The sequence below is a fragment of the Colius striatus genome, chromosome 16, assembly GCF_028858725.1.
Source record: "Colius striatus isolate bColStr4 chromosome 16, bColStr4.1.hap1, whole genome shotgun sequence".
In the NCBI taxonomy this organism is placed as follows: Eukaryota; Metazoa; Chordata; class Aves; order Coliiformes; family Coliidae; genus Colius; species Colius striatus.
In genome coordinates this window covers 16,612,690-16,635,865 of record NC_084774.1, presented here as the reverse complement: position 1 = coordinate 16,635,865, position 23,176 = coordinate 16,612,690, and the positions used below count along the sequence as shown (strand labels likewise).

General features: G+C 39.7%; 1 protein-coding gene across 2 annotated transcripts in view; it reads right to left on the bottom strand.

Annotated features, from left to right (window-relative positions):
* The window catches only part of PREX1 (phosphatidylinositol-3,4,5-trisphosphate dependent Rac exchange factor 1), a 149,071-nt gene that overhangs the window by 82,050 nt on the left and 43,845 nt on the right, over nucleotides 1-23,176 (bottom strand). For both annotated transcript variants that reach the window (XM_062008779.1, XM_062008780.1), the window contains exons 2-3: nucleotides 9,272-9,343; nucleotides 5,445-5,567 (exon numbers count right to left, since the gene is read on the bottom strand). In XM_062008779.1, the coding sequence (XP_061864763.1) occupies nucleotides 5,445-5,567; nucleotides 9,272-9,343 (195 nt within the window). The remainder of the gene's footprint in view (nucleotides 1-5,444; nucleotides 5,568-9,271; nucleotides 9,344-23,176) is intronic.

The window sequence follows — 23,176 nt, the reverse complement described above, 5'->3', positions numbered from 1 at the left end:
TATCAAAAGTAATTTAGATGCATTATCGTGGCACTCTGTTGGGGGTAATAAATGAGGCCCTCCAGACCTGGCATCTCAGGGCACCATGCCATGTAGACAATGCCCTCCAGAATTTGTTGTGGTATTCAGATCATGAATTTTTTATTTAGGATCCGAGCCTGAAAACATTGTGTCTGAACCTTTTCATCTCCCCAGAACTAAGTAGCTCAGTTTTTTGAGTCTGATTGGACTCCTAGCACTCTCCAGAGACATAGAGTGTCCTGTCATATCTGAAGATATTTGCAGCATCTAGCTACTTACAAGACATCCCATAGTGATCCAAACAAAAAACTACTGCCAGCTGAAGGAGTTAAGTAACACGAATATTTGGGAATACAGCTGCACTCCCTGGCCATTCTTTTCACTATTGTCACATGGAAAAGAAATTGTATTAATATCAGTTTAGGAGAACTTGACATCTGGTCAAATGCTCAATGGCTAGATGTGCACACTCAGAGACTGTAAAATGCTTTTGGGTTTAGTTTATTGCTATTATGATGATTTTTTTTTCCCCCCTCCTTGTACTTTCAATGGAAGAAAGGACAATAAATAGATGTATGCCTGAACACAACAATGGTACAAAGCAAACAAAGCAACAGCCACAAAGAGCATGGTGCAAAGAGCTGGAATGCAGATGTTCAAGACTTTTATCCCTCATCTACAGCTGTTCACATTAGTACTGGAGTTTAATACTGGGAAGCTGAAAAGAAACAAAGGCTTCTGACCACCAGATGCAGGAAAAGGCAGGGCTGAGTCTGTAGCACAATGGAAAAGAGACAATTGAGAGGCATGGGATGGTTTTCAATTGTAAAAAAAACAGGAGAGTTACAGAATGAGAATACAGATATATGAGTTTCTCCTATATTTCTTCCTTTCACTTCTCTTCAACTCCCTCGATTCAGACAAACAGCATGCTTGAAACTAAAAATAGTAACCATTAACATGACAGCATCCATTACATCAATGCACACAAAATGTCATTGCTCAGGTTTCTGACTGCAGCTTTGAGTGCCCGGAGTTTTGGGAGGTTATATTTAGATCGTGACAAAATCCCTTTTGCTAAAGCTCAAGTCAGTAGAATAATTATACACACACCACACTGCTTTCATCAAGTCTTTTCCAGCTGTCCTTCATGCATGAGACCCACAAATATGAGAACTATGCTTTAAATTACTTGGTGTCTGAAGTGTTTAATTTCCTCTCTGGGTGACATTCAGTCCTCCCATCCCCTGGCGAGGAAATTATCAGTTACATAATTACAGATGATGGCCCAGGAATTCCGAACCTGCAGTTACTCTGTATTAAAGTGCAATTAGGGTCAGAGATGTGACCACATGAAAATGGCACCTTCTTACTCAGCAAATCTGCTGAACTCATAGTTAGACCTTCTGATTTTGGGTGACAGAAATAAATCTGTGCTGTTCTTAGTTTAGTTAAGTCTTTAACCAACAGTTTATTCTGCAAATATGTTATTTTGGGTCCATTGGACCTGCCCACAGATTAGTGCAAATTTGAAAATAGTTCTGGCTAGAAAAGGCAAATAAGACATTTGGAAAGTTGTAACAATTTTATGTGCACATACTCTTAACAAGGTATGGCATTTCCTTGTTTTGAAGCAGGCTGAAACCAATTTTGTCAGCATGAAAAACCAGAACAAAACAGAAGACATGATTTTCAGCAAAACAAGATCCCTGAGGACTTCAGTAGTAAAACTGATCACTTATGCAACATTGCTCCTAAAAATGAGAAGATAACGTTTCCCTCCAACAAATTTCTAGGTATTATGTCACCAGACCTTTGTAATATGGCAATACCAGAAATGAAGCATCTGTCAACTCTCTGTGCCTCTGCTCTGCAGACAGCCATATATTTTCATGACCTGCACAAAAGATCCTATGTTGATGAGGTGTGATTATTCTGAGCTCAGTGTATATGCTATTTCTGATGTTAAGGACTCACTCCACATGCCATTTTGTTTAAGGCTGCAGATTCAATTTTGAATCAGTACGTTCTTCACTGTCTGCTATGGACATATTGAACTAAAGCTCCAAAAGAAACTAGCACCAAGCATCAGACTAGGAACTCCTCATGATCATCTCATTAAATAGAGTACACTAGTGCAAACAATGTCTGTATTGTGAAGTAAAACATTTTTTCACCCCCAATGTATTTCATCATCTGTTAACACTCTTCAAAAACTCTATTTGCAATGATTGCTCTTTTGGAACCCTTGCAAAATCTGCTTGCTTGCTTCAGGTCTTCCTCAAGATCTGAATCCTTCTGAGCTGTAGATCCAGGAAAGATTGTCCCAGCATTATTATGACTAGATCAACTCTAATCCTAGATGCTCATAACAACCAAAAGTGGTGTTCTCTTCAAGATCAGTGGACTGGAAGCCAGGAAAAGAGTTGGGTCTACAAAGACTAGGAAATTTAGGATACATAGATCTCGGGAACAAGACCCAAACGCTGCAATCTCGTGCAGTTCTACATGGGCAATCCACGGATCTCTCAAGGATATATGATACAAGGGAATTTACAGGAAACATGCATCACTAAGAAATGCTGTGTTTAGGAAAAACAGTATTTCAAGAATTCTCAAGCTAGCCACCAAATTTATGAACATTTTTAACATTGAGTTTCTGCAGAAAAGCACCTGTGCTAACATCTGGCTGCTGACAAGGACTGGGTTCATAATCAGGACTAAGAATGACCTTGCTGGGTGATCATAATATAAGATACACTGATACAGTCAAGATTCACAGACCTTATGTCACTTCCTTGCTGCAGACTCCCCTGAGGATACACCATGATTTGATGATAGTGAAAAAGTAGCACTGAGGGTGCTTCTTTTAAGCATGCTGTAACAAGAGAATCTTACCCAAAACTGAAGACCAAACAAATATGTTACCCATGTTTTTGCTGGGTAAAGTGGCTAACTATGCACTCAAAAAAGTTCTTCAGCCACATAGGTGGAGTGCATCACTGGAAGAGAATAGCTGGCCTTTTCTCTTCGAGATCTCAAGCATGCTGCAAGGGCTTCTTATGGTGGCAAATACTGCATGTCATTTGAAAAAAAACCCATTGTTTCAACATCATGGAAGCACCTTCAGAAGTACAGTTTCTGAGGCACAAGTTTTTTTATGAATGCCTCTGCTTTATCCGAACAGCCCAAATTAGAGAAATGAAGCTCTGGAAGACCGAGCAGAAAGGAGCTGAAGACTCACTCAAAATCATAGTTGCCACTGGCACCTCACTGTCACTTGCTGAAGACACACTATGGAATCCTTCACTGTGACAGGAACCCATCTCCCCCACTCCCCAAGACCCACAGTGATGCTCATCTCATCCTCCTGTCTTGATACTCTTTTGTTGACTATTACTTACTTAGACCTGAGGTACCACAGTGCTCCTAATGGCATTCCTACACTTTAAGGTAATTACAGATGAGACCAGCTTTTTCTATATATTCTGAATCAAAGATATGTTTTACTTCCTTCTGCATAAGTTGCTTCTTCCTTATGGGATCATAAAACAGTTGACATGCACATTATGTGCAATATACTCCACAGAGAGCAATGTAAGCTGATCTTTGTCAAACTGCCCCTATCAAAAGAGGGGCGAGCACTCATTCCTATGCATTACAGTTTCAGAACTCCTCTATTGTTGCAAGTTTGCTAAATAAGGAATGTTACATAATTTTAACTAACAAAGCCACAAAATTAAATATTCTTATACAAGAAAACACTAGCAATGACTACAGAAATCAGGCTTGAATTCAGCCAAGTGACAGAATGTTAACATTTCTTGGTTATTCAGTGCAACTCTAGACTACATCATTTGACAGCATCACTTGAAAAGCTCTCTAATTTTGATACCCTTGCTAATGAATACTAATACATTAGTAGAGCATATCTTGTTGGTAAGTGATTATTTTAGTAAGTATTCAAGGCTTTAACTGAGTTCACGAGTATGTTCTTCAGCAGTTGAAAGTCAGTCCTCATATCTGACACAGTTTTTGGGCATGGTCTCACTAGAGCATTTCCTGGCACTGTTAATAATTGTAACAGCATAAATAAAAATTTTAAAGGGGGGGAGTAGTTGGTAAAGCTTTGTGAGGACTAAATGGCTGTATAATTGATGTCCACTCAAACCTCACAAACAATGAGAGCATGAATTTTGATTACAAGAACATAATAGAATGTATTTTGATAGAAAGTTGGCCTGTGGCTTAGCACAGTTAATAAGAACTTGAAGAAACAGCTATTATGTACATGCTTTCTAATTTTCTGACATCTCAGGGGAGCTGCTCCAAGTGAAAAAAATGTGCAATTTCAAAGTAGTATACATGTAAATTAGGTAATTATGCATTTAAATCAGTCCAGTTTGTAACTAGGTGTAGATAATAACTGATCTTGCATACATGGTATGCTCTACATGACTGAAAATCAGACTAAGTTAAAAACAAAATAGAAACTTAACACAGGAAGAATTTCACAGGATAAGGAACAAATTACAATGACAGAAGCGATGGCAGAAAGATACACTGCAATTGCATGACCCTTAGTATGGGTTTGTGCTTTCCTGGATAACCTAGCAGTCTGAGTCTGACTCAGTCTGCTTGGCACACATGACCATGTCACAGACGTAGAAGAGGAAATAATGCAACTATCGGGCATGAAGTCAAATGACACAAAAGTAACTTGTCAAAATGTTCTAAAAAACCTGGAACTGTCAGACTGAGTTTGGATTGTATGACTACTTTGCATTTTGTGTCTCTGTCATTCTTGAGTTAGCATTATGAGTGCAAAAGCTAAACTCTATTTCCTTTTGGGCTACAGAATGCAGGTACTCATTTATTCCATGGTAAAAGGGTGAGCGTTGTAACTTGTGCTGCATTTCAGCGACAAGCTATCTCACACTACCTTCCATTTACTGATGGATAAATGCATGCACACATACTCTAAATGATGTCTTTGCTTTTAATTTTGTTGTTAATTTAAATTTTGGTTTAATTTAATTCAATCACTGAGCTTTTAAAATGTTTAAATTTTAAAACATGCGCAAAAATCATTCATTCATTCATTCATTGTGCAGCTCTTCTGAAACATTTGGGAACAAAGCAAATTCACATAAACAAAATGTGATCGGTTGAGTGTGAAGAAAAAAAATCAATGGGAAAAGGAAGAGTTTCTAAAAATACCTCATTTTTTAGCTTAGTGTGAAGTGGTTTCCATTGTTCTAACCTCATTCACAAGTTTTTTTCCCACCCTACCTACAACTTTCATACAAGACACACATTGTCATAGTATTGCTAAAAGACTTAGAGATTAGAGCTAGCTAAGAGGCATGGGAGCTTATGACAGGAAACTGCATTTTCAGATAGCGTTAAGTCATTGTACTTACAAATTTTAGGAAAACATTTCCTAGTTCATGTTGAGACTGAGGTTCTGGTTGTAAACAAAATTCCAGGGCAGCCAGGAACTCCTTGTGAACACCAAGAATGTCTTCGATGTTAGAAAACAAGATCTGGAATATAAAGAGGAAAATATTGTTAACTGTTAATATATCTGAGAGTGTTTCATTGAAGTAGCAGCACTAAAATATTGTGGCTCTAGACTTGCCATGATAGGAGCTAAAGCACAGAGAGGGAGTTGTACAGAACGAATTACACTGTATTTGCGCTTTTCCCACTCCCCTACGGAAATCTTTATTCCTACTGAAGTACCTGCTATAAATGAGGGTTATCTTTCCAGACACCTGAGCATGCTGAATGTGAGCAACCTCCTTTAAGTTCAGAGATTTCCCATGAGATCAACCAGGTGAATGGAATCAAAGACCAAACTCACCCTCCAGGAGACAGAAGCAGGAAGTCATTGGCGTTTCCTTCCCATGTCCTTATAAATAACTTGGTGGAAGAAAGGGATTTGAAGCTATCACACACAAAGGTGTACCTATAAATAAGTGACCAAATCTCTGCCACATAGGATTTAGCATTTCACTCATAGGAGTAGAGAATAGTGTAAAATGCTTGCCTAACATCTTCCAGCACCTCCCAAAGTGCCTTATCAGAATAATAAGCTTTTCAACTTTATGCAAAGGAATTTATTCACCAGACCTGACACTGACTCAGCCTAGTAGCCAGTGATGTGGCACTAATTCAGAAAAACAATAATCTGCACATTAAGTCTAATCATTACAGACAGGAAATGACAATTCCTGGATTAAAGCCAGTTTCTCTCTGGTTTTGCAGGGGTAGATAATATCGGGAATTCAAGGTACCTTCCCCTCTGCATGTACCCAGGTTCAACTCCTGTTAAATGATGGGCAGAGTATTTCTGTCAAACTCCTCCTGCAATCTGGCTGCATGTGCAAAGCAGAGCCTGCTTGTGCCTCAGAGCTCCTTTCTAGCTCTGAATAAATTAAAAGATTCCAATACACTGGATTTGCACTGATGAAGTCTGAATCAAAGTAAAGGACAGAGAGCTAAGACCATTTGATTGCTTCCTGAAAACTTCCCATGATAATACAAGCAACATATAGGATGGTTCTGTCACATGGCTGAAATTGATGTGATGACACAGTAGCCTCTGTCTACATGGCTTTTCCAGAAGCTGTGCCAAAGGGAGATTAACAATTAAGGGAAAAACATCTGTCAGGGATGGTTTTATCCTCAGAAGCAGTCTTCAGGGGGTATTTTTTGATCTAAGGAATATCTGTGTAATCTAATGAATTCCATGGTGGTCAGTATAGCTCTGCTTACAGAAGAATTGACAGATAAAGAGAGTCGGTTGAAAATCAAGGCAGCACAGAATCCATGACTGGATGTGCTTCTATATCTAATATACAGTTATAATTTATAAGCCTCACGTGAGAATCTATGTCTGGCACCATGCATACACACTTAAGTTGCACTGCCTTCAGTCTACTGTATCAGTAAAATTACATCAATGCCCTGCTGTGAATGTAGCATAATACTAACATATCAATAGAGTTATTCCCACATGAGGCAGGAAATAAACTAATAACTTTTTTTTATGATGTTGCTGCAGCTGTACTGGAGTCCTTGTAAAATCTGGGTCTGGCATAGGACTCATTGTGACCTTTCTGGAAAGGGATACGGTGGCCAAAGATTACTGAAATCTCCAGTGCTTAGCACCAGATGTAGGAGAAACCTGCAAAAATAATACTGGGAGCAATAACCCAAATTATCCTAAAAAAACACTTTCTCCGTTTGCTCAGAGGAGACTGGCTGCCAGAATACCCTGTATTTTCCTCCAGACGTTTCTGCTGCAAAAAGAAAGGGAAAGACAGGCTTCTCCTTACATAAGCTGCCAAATCATCTATACAGTCTCTGCTACCATCTTTGCTGCTGACAGACACCTTACAGCGCTCTGGTGACTCAAGATACATAACATTAGCAGGAAGAATTATCAGAAGTCCCAATATCGCCTTTGTCCTGCCACTACCAGCAAGGAAGGAGAAAGAAGGAAAGAAAGAACAAATGTATTTCAGTTTCAGGAAAGACAATGAAATTATTTAGGGTAGGGGGAGAAGACAGGAGAGGGAAATAATATTGATTCTGATCAGGAAAAGTGTGTCTTTGTGGTTCTATTTCACCAGCAATAGGCATAGGTCCTTTATTATAGAGAAGTGCTGTTATTGAAAGCTGAGTATTATAATAAGAAGAATAAATTAGGTCTCACAGTAGCCTCAAAAAAAGCCCCCAGACACTTCAAGAATGACACAGAAATGAAGTTGTACTTCCCCAGAGGAGTGTGCAGAAACTTTGAATACAAATACGTTTACATCACCAGGGAAAATATGGATTCCTTTGCACAGGCTTTGTGAGCACCGAATCTCATTATGTGGCAGTTACAATTAATATTCATTTTTGTGATATATGAATAATGATGGAATAATAACTTTCATCAACATCTGCAGCTGCTCATCAAACTGGTAAATAGTTGTGTAGGTATATTTCTCATGTAGAGCTTACTTTTTGCACACTTCTCTGCATATGAGATCTGTTACAACTAATCACCTATCTACTTGGTCTTCTGCTACCCCCAAACTTACTTCAGACTTTAGATGGTGAGATTTTGGGAAGTGGGGACTTCCAGATTTGAAGACAGCAAGAGGCTTAGCTCCATAAGCTGTCAAGCCATCTTGTTACCAGCCCCTTCTGATGCCAGCCAGTACTGCTAGCCTGTAGAATGAATAGCAAAAACGGAGGCTAGAGCTCTGCTAGGGCTCTATACATTCAGACAATCCTAGGATGCAAAAAGGATGAACCAGCCTTGGGAACACACATGCCAGCTGCAGTAGCATTGGCTGATGTGAAATACCGATTATTACTGTGTACTGCTCCCACAAGTGCAAAGGGCAAAGCTTCTGCTGATTCCTGAGCTACAGGATCAAACACAAGCCCAATAAGTGAGCCTCTAATGGCAAACAAACTTCACTCTGTCCCAGGGTTCATCAGGCTTCACTTGCATATGGGTACAAAGACGGTTTTGGTTTCACATGCATATGAGCACAAGGAGAGTTTTTAAGCCAAATTACTACAAGAAAGTGATTCTTGTGTTGATGAGAATAACAAACAACAAGGTAGCCTGTGACCATGGGCACTAAAGATGCTAGTACTTCACAGCTCTGTGTTCTACATCCTTCATCTCTTTCCAGTGCAAAATTCACTTACGCATCTCCTCACACAAGGGTTTAGTATTCCTTAATCCTCTCATAAGAATCCAAATTCCCTTCCTCTAGAACACATAGGAATAGTCTTGCCTCCTCCTCATAACACCTATTAATTTTAGGTTTGTAAAAGACAGCAGATGCAAACTGGCTAACTGAACACTGTCAAGCAAAATAGACAAGGGCTGTGCATTCCCTGTCTTTTCTGTGAAAGACATTGAAAAGGCTTCTCTATCCTTTACCCACCATCTCCTAAATCTTGCCAAAAGTTAGTATCTCTGACACCACCACACTGCTGTCAAATTTTACTGAAATTAGCTGGTGGGAAGAAAAATTGGTGGAAGATGACAGTTATACAAATGGGCAAACAGATTGACAGATAAAACTGTCAACATGGGCCTCTTTTCCTTAGGGAACCAGTTTATACAATATGCATCAATACGACAGGAGGATATTTGATATCCATATCCCTCAATCTAACCTTTCATTACATATCATTTTCCCTAATAAGAAAATGAGGAAGATAGAAGAATTACCTTAACATTCTCCTCTGTTATGTACTTCTCAGCCTTGTCCACAGCATTCTGGCGGATCCGGTGAAGAAATGCCTGAAGACACAGAAGAATATTATGTTCAAATGGCTTGATATTTCACTCTTTTATATCCTCTAGGTTCCCATCAACACAGTGCAGCTCATTACCTTTAAGACTGAAAGAATGTAAACATTTACCAAATCACTGCCACAGTTCTTAGACTCAGGGCTGCATTCAGGGCAACAAGAAAGGCATTTTCTACAGTGCTGTTGGGCTCTGCCTGGCAATAAATGTCTTCCCTCTGTTGAAACTATTACTTATCTGTTACAACCAATAGACTACAGTGAGGGTCTGTTTGTTTCTCCTTTGAAGATTTCCCTTCTAAGATATAGATGTTTTGACTTTGTGAGGCAGCATGCCTGACACACATCAGGACGTGTGACAGCAAAAAGGACAGCAAAGAATGACAAAAGGACATTCAGGCCGCTGGAGCTGAACGATGTCAGAGCTATGAACTAGAGTTATGGACAAGTTCAACAGACTCAACACGTGAAGGGAAATGGAAATCACCAGACAGCACCTGGGACACATTATCCTGTTTGCTGTATTTCCTTTAATTAAAACCAGAAAAAACAATGCTGAAACTTTTCACCTGGACCAGGTTTCCCCTTCCCTCAGTTCTGCACATCTTTAGTTTTACTGGAAATTCCATCAAAAAGCTCCAGGACACACACAAATGGACAGTGATTGAGTATCAGCCTTCAAACCACAACTGCAAGTCAGGACTTAGTGTCATTTGCACTGAACATATCTGCAAAGTATTGGATTCAGTGAGAAGGGTTCAGCAAAGCACACTGCATGGGATTTCTACTTAAGTCATCAATGTTTTAGCAACTATTGGCTAAAGGGCACTTCTGAACTAAGAGCAGGCAATTTTACATTCCACAGGCATCAGTGGAGAGAATGCAAATACCTGCAGGTGAGACTGAAGGGAAGCCAGTAAGGATAGAATAGAATCTGCTGTGATAAACTACATGACCTATGCTCAGAAGGGTAGAAGGCTTTCCTCTCTGTTCTTGTTAGTGATTTTTAACTTGCCTCCCACACAAAGGAGTGAGCCCTGGGGAGAGCTGTGAACAAGGAAGAAAGGAACTTTTCTTACCCACCTGAGACAGAAAGGAGAAGAGGGTCATTTACTTGTATTTATAGTACAAAGCAGCTTTGTTACAGATGGATAGCAAAAAGCTTTTAAAAGTTGAACTATTCCTGAACAATGCCCATGTCAACTGATGCACACTCAGCTTTTTCTTTTTTCCTTTTGCCCTGTTGGGATTGGCAGCAGTTTACAACCTAGTGAGAAGTAGTATCACTGAACCAAACCTAGAGCTTATGGAATGCCCTGGTCTCCAGTTGGAAGACAAGTGAACATGTCCCTCTCTCTGACTTCCAGCACTAAAAAGGGCACATCTCTGTTCCTGCTTAGCCACGGCTGTCTGTCACTTGTCATCCCTTCCCACTTTACAGGACAAGCACCAATTAAAAAAAGAGCTTAATTAGTGAGACACACGGACCCCACAATTGTTTTTTGCTCTGGATTCTCAACCTGCTTTTGAACAAATACTAAGGACTGTAACCACATTGCTCCCCCTGTACTGCTAAACAGGAAGGAGATCCTGGCTAGATCCCAGCTAGATATGGAGAGCCTGAAGCAGGTTGCATGGACTACGAAGTCTGAAGAATGGATTCCTGCATCAAAAGGACAGGATATGTGTGCCAGAATCAGAAGACACATTTTATAAGAACCAGCCAGTCCACCTTGCCAATAATCTGGCCAGGAATTGCTGCAATGTTAATGTACTGCCCAGCACCTTGGCAACAGCCAGGGAACTGTCTGAGATGAAGTGTTCAGCGTGATGACTAACGGCAGGAGAATTGACAGAAATAGCTGTTGCCCTCCCACTTCAGTTTTGGGTGTGATATCTGAACATTAATAATTGGGCATCTGATTTACACAAGGTAGCACATCAAATTAAAGTCACTCATTCTAAAAAAGTAAGTCGAGCAGACTTTTCCTTGCTTTAACCACATCTCTGTTTGGAGACAACAAACCCAATTGGAATGACTAATTAACCTACATAATTAGCAGCTCCACTGGTGACTAATAGTTACCTGCATATTAGTCTTAGTGTGGTAGGTCTAATAATAGAAAGCTGGTAAGCAGAAGTGCAAATCACATTATCTGTTACAGGCGAGTCAATAAAAAAGCAGAGTCTGTGTTAATCTAAAAAACAGCTTTTGTGTGACGCTTGTCTGAAAAGATCATTTAATGTGAGCGTGCAAAAAGGAGCCAGAAAAAAATCAAACAAAAATGAGAAAGGCATAGAAGCTGGGACAAAGTAGAAAGGATGAAAGACATAAGAGGGAAAGAGGCAGTCAACTTTGTGGATAGTTTCTCAAATCTCCTACAGCCTCTGCTTTGTCTTGATGTGCATGAACAGCAGTCTCTCCGCAATAATAAGGCAGTTACAAGAGACTTTGGTCCTAAAAGTTCAGTAGTTTACTTTCCCAAATGCAATCCCCCCAAAACATATTAAAACTTAGTGCATGCAGAACTATTTTTTCTCTAGTTTTGAATACCTTCCCATGTGCAAACAGCAACGTTTGCAATATAGTCATTCCAATTAAAAAGCATGATAAACACAAGCTACTAAACAGCAGCTCATAGAGCTAATGTTGCATGTCTTGTTCACATGACAACACCACTTTCCTTCCAAACCACTTCTAGCTTGAAAAAAGCAGTCCTTTTCCCAGAGATGTTGTTCAGACACTCAGGTCAGTGTTTTTCAAACTTCTCAAGTAATTTTTTTTATGCTACCAGTTTTACTAGGCAAACCTGTACCAAACACCATCCCTCTATTTGCCTGGTGACACAGGCTCTAAGACCCATTACACAAATAGTTTGCAGCTGTCTTTGGGAAACATAGCTGCAGGGACATATATGATAATTTATTCAACCTGTAGGTTTATCTGGAAAATCAGACAAGTTATTTGAGCCAGGACATGATAAAGGTGATGAATAAAGAGAGAGGGGGGTGGTGGTAAATACTGAAAAACTTGCCATGCCTCAATCTTATTTATATTCCAAAACATTGTTATGAAAGAGGAAGTAGTTGAAGGGGGTAAAGGCTTTTCCAACCACCTAAAAAGTTATTGAGGCAAATGCTCCCTCTGGCTGCTCCAACCTCCTCATACTCTACACAACTCATATATGAATTCGAGAGGTTTAGTCTTTGGCACTTTATATGAGGAACTTCAAGGGTTTCCTCAGTGTAACTCTCCTCATCTGCAACACTTTCTATATCTGCAAAAATAAACTCACAATCCTCCAGGGATTTATGGAAGCACAGTGGTCAGCTTTCTTGGGAGCTCTATGAAACACTCCTAGGACTTAGAGACTCTGAAAATCATTCCTAGGACACAGCAGGACAATCATAATCCCTCACCACAAACAAAAGCAGAACTCTCTCCTGTGGTGTGCTGTTGCTTTCCTGCACTTACAGACTATTGGGGATTCAGGGAAGGACAGTAGCTCATGATACACATTATACTGAAACAAAAATTGCACATCAGATCAGTAAGACACTGTTAAAGAGCTAGAAAGAGATGAACAGGCACTAAAAGTAGACTATACCCCCGTCCTTCCTTGTTGTACACAGGTCAGAACTAATATAAGGTAAAAGATGTCACAAAAAACAGAGATAAAAAGATGGCAGATAACATGACATCTTTCTTTCCTATCATCATAGATGCTGCAATTACTCTTTTGCTATCCATAGTGTCCTGCTGTGCTCACAGTGGGACAGGTCTCTGAGCAACCCAAGCTGCATGATGGATTACTGCTTGCATAACAGAAGAGGAGAGAAGGACTGGTAGAGCCCATGGGTCCAGAATAAAAACAGGTCACAGCACAAGGAAGGGAAAAAATGGGAAACCAAGCTGATAAATTTTCATTCTCCTGACAAAAGTCTGTGAAGGTTTAATCTTCCACGTGTATGTGCTAATCATTAGGAAAACAGCCCACAAAGGATTTGTTTTTGTTTAAAATTCTGCTACTGAATCAACATAACATTTATTTGTGCACTATGACTTGTTGCCCTAGAGGTCTGCTGCTTCCAAACTCAGCAGGCCATGTCTGATCCTCTTCATGTCATGCATAAACACAGTTTATAGTTTGTCTTACAGTACAAATGCTTTGCTGGACTCAAGCAGATCTATGACAAATTAGAATGAACAGAGTGAAATGCTTCCTTTCTGTATCATGTCATGTTGGGTAAGGTAAGGTCCTTCCAATAAATACTAATACAAACACATTTTAAATCCAGAATGTAATTCAAGTATTAGAGTACATTTCAGTAAATAAATATTTTTTAAAGGCTCATTTTTTCATGAAGGTGTTTCATTTGTCAGCTCACTATCCTTACAATCTACTGTTCTGAGTGCCTTTGCCACACCTCTGGACCACAAAAGCACAAAGCATACTTTAAGGAAAGAATTTGCTAATTGTGAGTGACTGTAACATAGATTGAAACAACTGGGATTTCTCTCAAATGCTTTTCAAATGGCACTTGTTGAATTTTGACTTGTAGCCTTAACTTCAATAGGAAAAAATCTTTGTTTACTACCTTATATGTAGCATAAATTATACACAGCAAATAACAGGCACAGGACAGTGACAGTTTGCTCCTGCTCCTTCTCAAAATTCGTCAAATAGAGATAGTTCCTCAAATGTTTATAAATAGCAAGATATTTCTGATTAAACAGTAAGGCAGGCAAACTATGAATAACCCTGAGGGAAACAAAAGGGAGAACAGAAACAGACAAAGAGTGATGAGGCAACTGGCTACCATACCCAGAAGGAGCAGTATATGAAAGCACAACCCTGTGAAACCCGTTTTCTGAACAGGTGACTGGAATTTCGTATTGCTCTTACAAGTGAGACAATTTTGTTAAACTCATCAGTAATCAGGGCTGATTCAGAACAATGTAGGGATCCAGATGCATTAAAATTACTAAACTGGTTTACATTTGTGTGATGGTTTAAGCCTTCTTGCATGTGCAGATACTTTGATTCCAAGACAATGTGCTCACAGTGAAGAAGGAAGAGGCAACATGGACAATGAATTTCATTCTTTGACCACCACTAGCGTCTTCACCTTGCAACTACGGCATAGGAGCAACACATTAATCTGTCTCTGACAATACAGAGTTAAACCTGTCAGAGATTTGAACAAGAGCCCGCAAGCATAGCTTTAATTTCTTTTATTTTTAATAACTTGAATCTTGCACTAAACGTGGCTGTTCTATAACCCTTTGCCTCCATCACAGTACAGGCGAGATACCAAAAAGCTCCATTGTCTTTTGCAAAGTAACTCCAAAGTCCTGTGGGAACATGGCTCTACTGAAATAGTCTGACAATTTAAAATGAATGTTTGCTGAAGGTTGTGTTTTAACAGCAGGTGCATCCTTGCTCACGTTACTCAATTGTTAGCTTTGAACCTTGTCATCCTGATCATGTTCTTTTGCTATCAGATACACAGTTTATAAGTCAAAGCTCCACACAAATGACAGGAAACATAAATATCCTGCATCCTACATGTTAACTGCAGTTCTCAGCTGCACTGAAGGCTGAAAGACAATGCAATAAATAATCTCAAAATAATGTAACAATGACTGTACAGGGCTATTCATACAAAATAAATCCCATCACAGATGGCATTCTTTTTTCCCCCCTCATAACAACTAAGTGTGCAATTCTATGGAAAACCAAGTCTTTCAGCATTTCCACCATACTGTAAACCATAGAATGGTAAAGGTTGGAAGGGACCTCTAGAGCTCATCTAGCCCTCAATCAGGCCACACAGGAACATGTTCAGATGGGTTTTGAAAACCTCCAGAGAAAGAGACTCCACACCCTCCCTGGGCTAAATACCTGAAGGCAGACCTTTCACGGAATGCTACCACGGCTTTTGGTAACCCACCAACTGGGAATTCAGTCACTGCAAGTGGCGGTGAACCTACTTCAGTTCTGTTGTTCCCAGAGAGGTCTGCAACAGCATGCACTGTTAACCAAGACAGATTTAAATCCAGACAGATGGATTTTAGAAATAGATTAAGTCATTGAGACATACATATAACTGGGTTTCAAACATTTCTTACCTTCTTGGACAAAAGCCAGCACATACATGTAGAATACTGTGACTGGTTCAAGTTTTTCAGCTGTGAAATTTCAGTTAGAATACTGGAAATCAGAAGCAATTCCTTTGACATCACTAGCATTACACATGGAAAGTGAAGCAAGACTGAAGCAACTCTACTACTTTTAAAGAGTATGTTACTGTAGCTCTTACACTGTAAACTGGCAATCCCATATTCACTCATTGCTCAATTACTGTCTGCTATATTAAGATTTCTATAAAAACACATGTTAAATTACCATTGTCTGGCAAAGGAAGAAAGAACTTAAGCATCAGATAAGTGCATTATACTGAAATTCCTGCACAGACTATTTTACCTATGAAGAATATTTGTCTCTAGATCCTCTTAAAACAATAAAGAGCCACAGCTGTGATAGAGAGCAACTCTGCAAAAAGCAGCTCAGAGCTACAGCCAGATTAATTCATCAGCAAACAGCTGAACAGGGACTTAACTGGTAGGGAGAGGTGTTTAGTAAGAGGAAATCGCATCAGAAATATCTTTTATTGCCCTAATTTCAGGCTTCCTGTGTATCAAATTTGCTTTAAAGCCTCAAAGCTTATTGGTACGTATTTATTTTTTTTTTATCTATCCCCTTAAGAGGAACTAAACTATCAGCTAACCAAGATGATTTAAAAAGAAAAAAGTCATGTATGTCATGGAATATTGACCACAACTTCTGCAGACAGTTCAGGCAGTCTGAACTGTAAGCTTGCTCCACTGCCTGCTGCTAAGCAGAAGGTCAAGCAGATTCTGTTGTACAGTTTTTACATGACACATCTTTTCCAAAGGTTACGGCCCTGCATAATCTTGGGCTATATTAGACATGAAATGAGGTGAACTACTTATACTGATCACCTATGGCCTATGATACTAATTTTACTATTTTTGAAAGCAAATATAAAGATCTCTGTCTTCAGAACTATTACTCCCATGTCCCTGGGGACAATGTCTAAGTCTCAACTCCATCCCCCCACCCCACTCTTCTTTCTTTTAATAAGACTTTTTTCATTCCAGTGTTGTCACTTAGAATGTATGCAGCAGTAAGAATTATCTCTTCCTAAAAAGATTGCATGACCATTTGTGGAAAATAAAAAAGTAGAGCCCATCTCAGGTGAAACTGCAAAGACCATCAGAAAACAAATGCAGCTTCAGTTGCAAAATCCAAACGTATCACAGGAAAGAGATGTTTTTATCTGAAGCAAAACTTTCAACAGATATTTCTTATAATTGTATAGGTATTTAAAGCAATAAGTACACTGACACATATTACAAAAACCTCAACTGACACTGGTAATTTAATAAGTACTAACTAAGCACTGCTCGTGGCAATTTGAAACTTCCTTCCCACTTCTTAGTTGGACACACAGTGAATCCCAAGAAATCGTAAATGAAACATGGGGAAGCATGCAGAAACTCAGCTGTTTAAAATGATACAAGTGTATATATTAATAAAATGCTGGAATAAATAAAATTGTGTCTTTATACAATACACAAAAGAAATAGTCTCTGCTTATGTAAGTTATATGCCCGAGACATTTCCAAAAAAATCAAACTCATTTGTCCTTAACCAATCCTGCACTTTAAGGCTCATGCAGTTATGACCATGCTTGGATGATTTATCTTACATTTGTCTCGCCATTGAGTGTTATGCTGTTTAATAACATCAAAGATAATAAAAAACAATTGCGAAACACTGGCATTGCATAGCACTGGGATTTTCAGTAGTGCTTGAGGGACTCAGACATTCCAATTACTTTTTACTTACTTTGATTCTTTTGATATGGCTCCACCACAGAATAGTTTCTGTCAACAAACCACAGTGGCTAGGATTCGCCTCATCTAGTTGCACCCACCTAAAAGGTGAAGCCTACCCTAAGTAATACAGGTTCTCTCTACAACAGAAAGCCATTGGAAGTCAACTTCAGAGAATGAGTCACTCCACTGTAGGAGTAATGTTTAAGAACAGCTGAATTACCCTCTAGAAGAGTCTTTACTCTTTCCATGAAAAGAGACTCTGGGAGACATTGTTAGATTAGACCACCCTCCTTGCCTGTACCGGTTTCATGGCATCTGCAAACACAATGTTCCAGGGCAATGAGTGTTACTGAATCACTTCTAAAAGTGAACCAGTGACTGTGTCTCTCAGCATGGATGCTATGAACATGGAGATACTGTGAGTTAACACAGCCAAAATTAATGCACACAGACATTCTCAGCATGGTAGTATTCTGGGATTCCTCACAAGTGAATACTGAATAGCAGCACTTCTCAGAAGTAATTTACAAAGAAAGCTCCAAAAAGATCCCAGCTATATCTGCATTTCCAGTGTGCTGATGTTTATACCAGAATTCTGCAACAAGAAAAAAGTCAGACCAAATTCATTCATGCATTGACCGATGAAGGAAGGTGAAACCAAAGGGAAGTGAGAGTGAAATATGTTGCAGTGTTTCTCACTCCAAAGAGAGATCCCTTTCTTAAGGAGGGTTTGTTTTCATTTGAATTACAAAAAAAACTTTCTGCGAAGTGAAAGAGAGGCTGCTGCTGCAGAAGGGCCCATTGTCTCCTTTATCACTGCCCTGACCTCTGCTGTTCCCTCCTCCCCTCAGTCACTAACATTTGCATCCTCAAGCAGGTCAGAAGATCCCAACTAATTTCGGAGCCCAACAAAAGCTACATTTTTCACCTTTGAAATCCTTAACAACTCAATTCTAATTTCTTCTTATGTCCTGTATCCTGTCTCTCTTGACTCTTCTTCATGCTCTCCCTCCTCTCCAACACTACCCCTAACTCATTGTGAATATTATCATTATTGTAGGTTTAGGGGAAAAAAACCTTTCTTCTACTTTGCAGACCCACAGCTTAAGCATTCCCTCCTGTGAATATCTTTCCTTGTACAACTCCAGCCCATTTTTAATATCAACAGAAAATGTTTTTGTTTGGATTTTCAGAGGAGCTTAAGAAAGTTATGTGCCTAATTCTCTCAAGCTTTTGGAATATTCTCCCTTTCATTGGCCTTCCCATGTCTTTCTCCTTGTTCTACAATTATGAAATGATTGTGATCATCTTACTGCACTGTGGAACTCTTTAAAGGCTAGGACTTCACCAGTGTTATCCCCTCATATGGTTAAGGTTATAGGGAATAGATATAAGTTTTAAAAATGTTAAAACTTGTCTTGCAAACTCAGTTTCTGGATAAGTGTAATGAACTGATCACTTCAGAGCCACAAAATTAACAATCTTACTTCACATGAATGGTCAGGCAAATACAACTGCCAAAATGTGGAAGAGTGTAAATCCACAGGACTTCACTGATTTGCATGTTGGTGATCCACCTGACAACCTGGCCCTTAGTCTTTCAACTGAGTTTATGTGATGATACTGAACACAAATTTTCAAGCTTAGATTGAATCTCTGAGCTAACTGAAGCAGAGCAGTTCAGATTACTGCCATCAGGTTCAGTGACATTTGTTTTAAACTACGTTGTAAAGCTATGCTGAGCCCAAGTACCATGATCTCGGGTGACCCACAAACTTGATCTACGTTGCAACCATGTAACAAAATCCCAGGATCCTATTTCACTAGGAACATTTTGTCTATATCTAGCTGATACCTACTCAGTCTCATCAGCCAGTACAGCATCAGAGCTTGGATCTAAATATTGACATTGCTCCTGTGGGTATCTTCTCAAGGAGATGTCTATTCGACCTCATTTCATGACTCATGCATGCTGGGTTTGTATCAGGTGTGCAGCAACCACAGTCACCTTCCCCCAGGTTCCTTAGGAGCAGCAGAGTCTGTATGGGCTCCATGGCTGAGGCTGTGGAACTTTTCCTCCCTTCATAGCCAGACACCGGGGCTCTGGTGCAGCACACAAGCATTAGCATTCCTGGGCTTTGGAGCTTGAAATTTCCTGCTGGGAGAAATCTGCTCAAGTGCCCGTGGTGTGACAATGGGGAGTGGAGGCAGTACCGACTCCACCAAAGGCCGTGATGTTCTGGGATTTTTACCACTGGAGCCTACGGAGTGAGGCTGTTTCTCTGTAGCCCGTGAAAGGTTTCCAATAACTTCAAATGCATGGGAAATTATGTGATTTGGTGAAAAGAAGTTGAATCCCAGAAGAGGAAGGAGAAGGGAGTGGAAAAGAGGGAATTTTGACTGCCCCAAGCTTTTTCTGTTAATGGCAGGACGAGCTGATGTCCATGGAATCAACTCTTCCTGCCAGAACACACCACACAATGTATAGTTCAGGCAGCTTGGGCTGTTTGCAAGAAGCAAACAGCATATCAAGCTCTCCCTACTATTAATTCTCCCTCTTCATAAAACCAGCAGTTGGGGTACATTTATTTGGGAGCTAAAAGATTAACCTTCTACAGGGATTTACCTGTAAGGAAAGGAAAATTCATCTCAAGAAGAATGGTTATCTGAATTTTTATCTTCCCTTGCAAAGATCACAAGACAAAGCAACACATCACATTGTCCCTGAAATGAACAAAAGCAAAATTTCATCTCCCATTTATTGTCTTTGTACAAACTGCTGGTCAGGCCATGCTATTGTGTGAGAAAAGAAAGTACCTGTTCACAGAGATATCCATTTCTATGTTTTGGCTACATAGTTAAATATTTGTCTGTATTACAATTTCATAATTCACTAAAGAATCATGCTGTAAATAGGAATGAAAGGTTCCTGGTCTCTGAGCAGACCACCAACTTCTCTATAATTAAGTACAGGGCATAAATTTGCAAAAACTACCCAGCATTTAATACACCTTTTCTACCCAAGCACTCAGGCTTTTTCACTCAACTTTGACACCAAAAAAATTTTAAAAAGCACAAGTAAAAAAAACCCCACAAACCAGGGAGTCTTGTCTGATTCCAACTACATTAGGATTTCTCCTCAGAAGTATTTCCTACCATGTTGCCTGGAAATATTTCAACATTTTACTAAATCTAACTAGTGAAAAAAAGCTGTAAACTTAGAGTTGGGTTTGGTGGTTGTTTTTTTTTTCAAAGAAACACAATACATTTATACCTCTTACCACAGAAAAGAAAGAAAAACAGCTTCAGAGCTGTCACTTTGCGTGTGCTTTACCCTCAGTCAGTGCTCACACCTAACTGCTGATTATGCTTGCCCACAGAGAAAGATGGGTTGCACACAGCTGCACCTTGCAAAATCTGTCTTGATATATTTGCAATTCTTTACACACACACAAAAAGAGGAAAAACAGAACGAGTATCTTTTACATGTTGGTTTAAAAGAGGAATTAGAAAAATTAACCTCACAAGCACATTTTTCACCACTAGCTCTGAGCAGGAACAAACAGTTTAGCTGATGAAAACCTGCTTGTTGCAAGTACGGTAGCTAATATGAGCTAGTTTCTCTACCTGATGAGCCCAATCTAACAACATCTGCTACAGCATTTTAAAGTGTGCACCATTAGACTGCAGCTCTTCATGGTGATGGCAGGCAGTGTTTTCCAGACATCGTTCCTATACTGAAATAAAGTAATAAGCAAAGAGTGAACTTTCCACACAGGCAGGAAAAAAATCCTCAATTAATTAAGAAACATGATGCCAAAATTTTAACCAAACCAGAAATCTCCCTGATGGCAGAAAATGTCATTTATGGGTCTTGAAGTTTTTTCTACGTTTTCCCAACTAGCACTATACCTCTAACCTCTACACAGAAGCACAAACCAACTGCAGAACGGTATGAAGTCAACCTCTGTCTGCAGAGCACCTCCGAAACATCCTCAGAAGGTTTATTCATGTCAGGACTCCTGCCCAGTTTTACAGGCTTAAAATATTTAAGCTATTCAAAAAAGCATCAGCTTGGGGTGCCTAGCCAGACCTAAATTCTTCATTGCATCCAATACTCAACAGTACCCTGTTCCATTCCTTCTCAGACAAGTGGAAAACTATGCCATTTTGCTGGGTCAAAGAGCTAGACAAGAGCACAGTCTAAAAATACCGTCTGTCCTACTGCCCCAAGCCAGCCAAAGAGCTGGGTTTCATAGTTCCCCTTCATGTACATTTATTTTGTTGTGACAGACTAAAGAAAAGCTCCCTCTCATTGTGGCATTTCATCACTGCACACATGTTCTTGCAGAACACAATCATATCACACACAGTCTTAAACTCCAGCTTCCTCTGAATCAGAGCAAAGAATTAGACCATTATATTTTAAACATAAAGGGGAAGTTGAGAGAGTGAAGCTTGCTAGCAACCCCTGAACTGAATGGCTCCAGCAAGCAGATTGTCCTCCCCAGCATTCCCATGGCCTCTGACTTGTTTTGAATGTTTGTGAGGACATGCTAGTACTCCTGGGTATGTATGAGGATGGACAGGGCTCTCAACTACAGGCTATATTAAAAGGTCACCTTCATTTGGAGCTATTTAGAACTGATGGGTCAAGTGTTCCCTGCTGTGTTAGGAGGGTGGTGTTGAAAGTGAGCTAGCAGTTGTGTTTCTAATTTATGTATATTCTAGAGCAAAGCTAAAAACATAGCTTTGGTATCCATTTGCTCTTTCTTTACAAAGGTGCAAATAGATGGAAAAACTTAAAAGGAATTACTAACATTTCAATTTTACTAGAAGTGGCTTTGTGATCAAAACAGTTTGTTCAAAGTATTCTGATGCTTTTAAATGAAAAACAGCTAAGATTTGAGTTCCCTTCATCTCAAGTCAACCAAGTTTTATTGCTGGGAGACATGAAGCACATCAATCCAACCTGGGTTTCTGCAACCTGCCCTCTTTTCAGTAACGCTGCAGGTTTCTCCCTTGCATTGCAAAAAGGATGATTAAAGCAGCTTGGGAACCTATCACCAGGACAGTCCTCTGAAAATTGGAACAACTGTTTTTAATGCAGGTACTTCACATCTGCAGACTTGGAGCTAGTATTAGATACAACTTTGCTCACCACCTCCATCTGGCCATAGGAATTGTCCCTGCTAAGAAAAGGACATTGATCACAGCACAAGCATGCCAGTGCACTGACTGGTGCATTTAGCAGTCCATTCATTCAGGCTGCCATTTTCTCTTCTCAAATATTTTCCCCTCAGCTGCCTTTTCATTAGCAGCTGAATAGTAGCACCTACTGTCTAGCCAAGAAATCCACACAAGGAGTTCCCTTTGGAGGCGATACTCCTGCCATTCATCTTATCTGTCACTGCAGCAGCTCCTCATCCAAGTCCACCGCCAGTCACCTCAGACACTGTAGGCACTGCTTCCCCCAGTGACCCATCTCTACCAGTCCAAAGAACAAACCTCTAAATATGCTGCCAAAGCCCAGATCCATGTCTGGCCAAAGCAAATAGTTTATTTAACACTTCATCCACCACGTTTACACACTGGATTGAATTTAGCCTTTGCGAGAGTCCTAACCGCATCTGTGAACGCAGCTGATTGCCAGTTACTGAGTGCTCAAACATAGCAGGGCTTTTATTTGTAATAAAATATTTAGAGTGGAAAAACACCCCAGAATTTAATAAAAGCAACTGTCTAAGATTGCCAGTGACTTGTGGTGTATCTATTCAGATGCTCGGAATTCCCTACGTAAATAAAGCTGGACTTTCATGTTCTGCCAATTAAATAAATGCCTGTTTTAACTCAGTTTTGTATTAAAACAGTAACCAATTTTACTTATACAAAATAAAG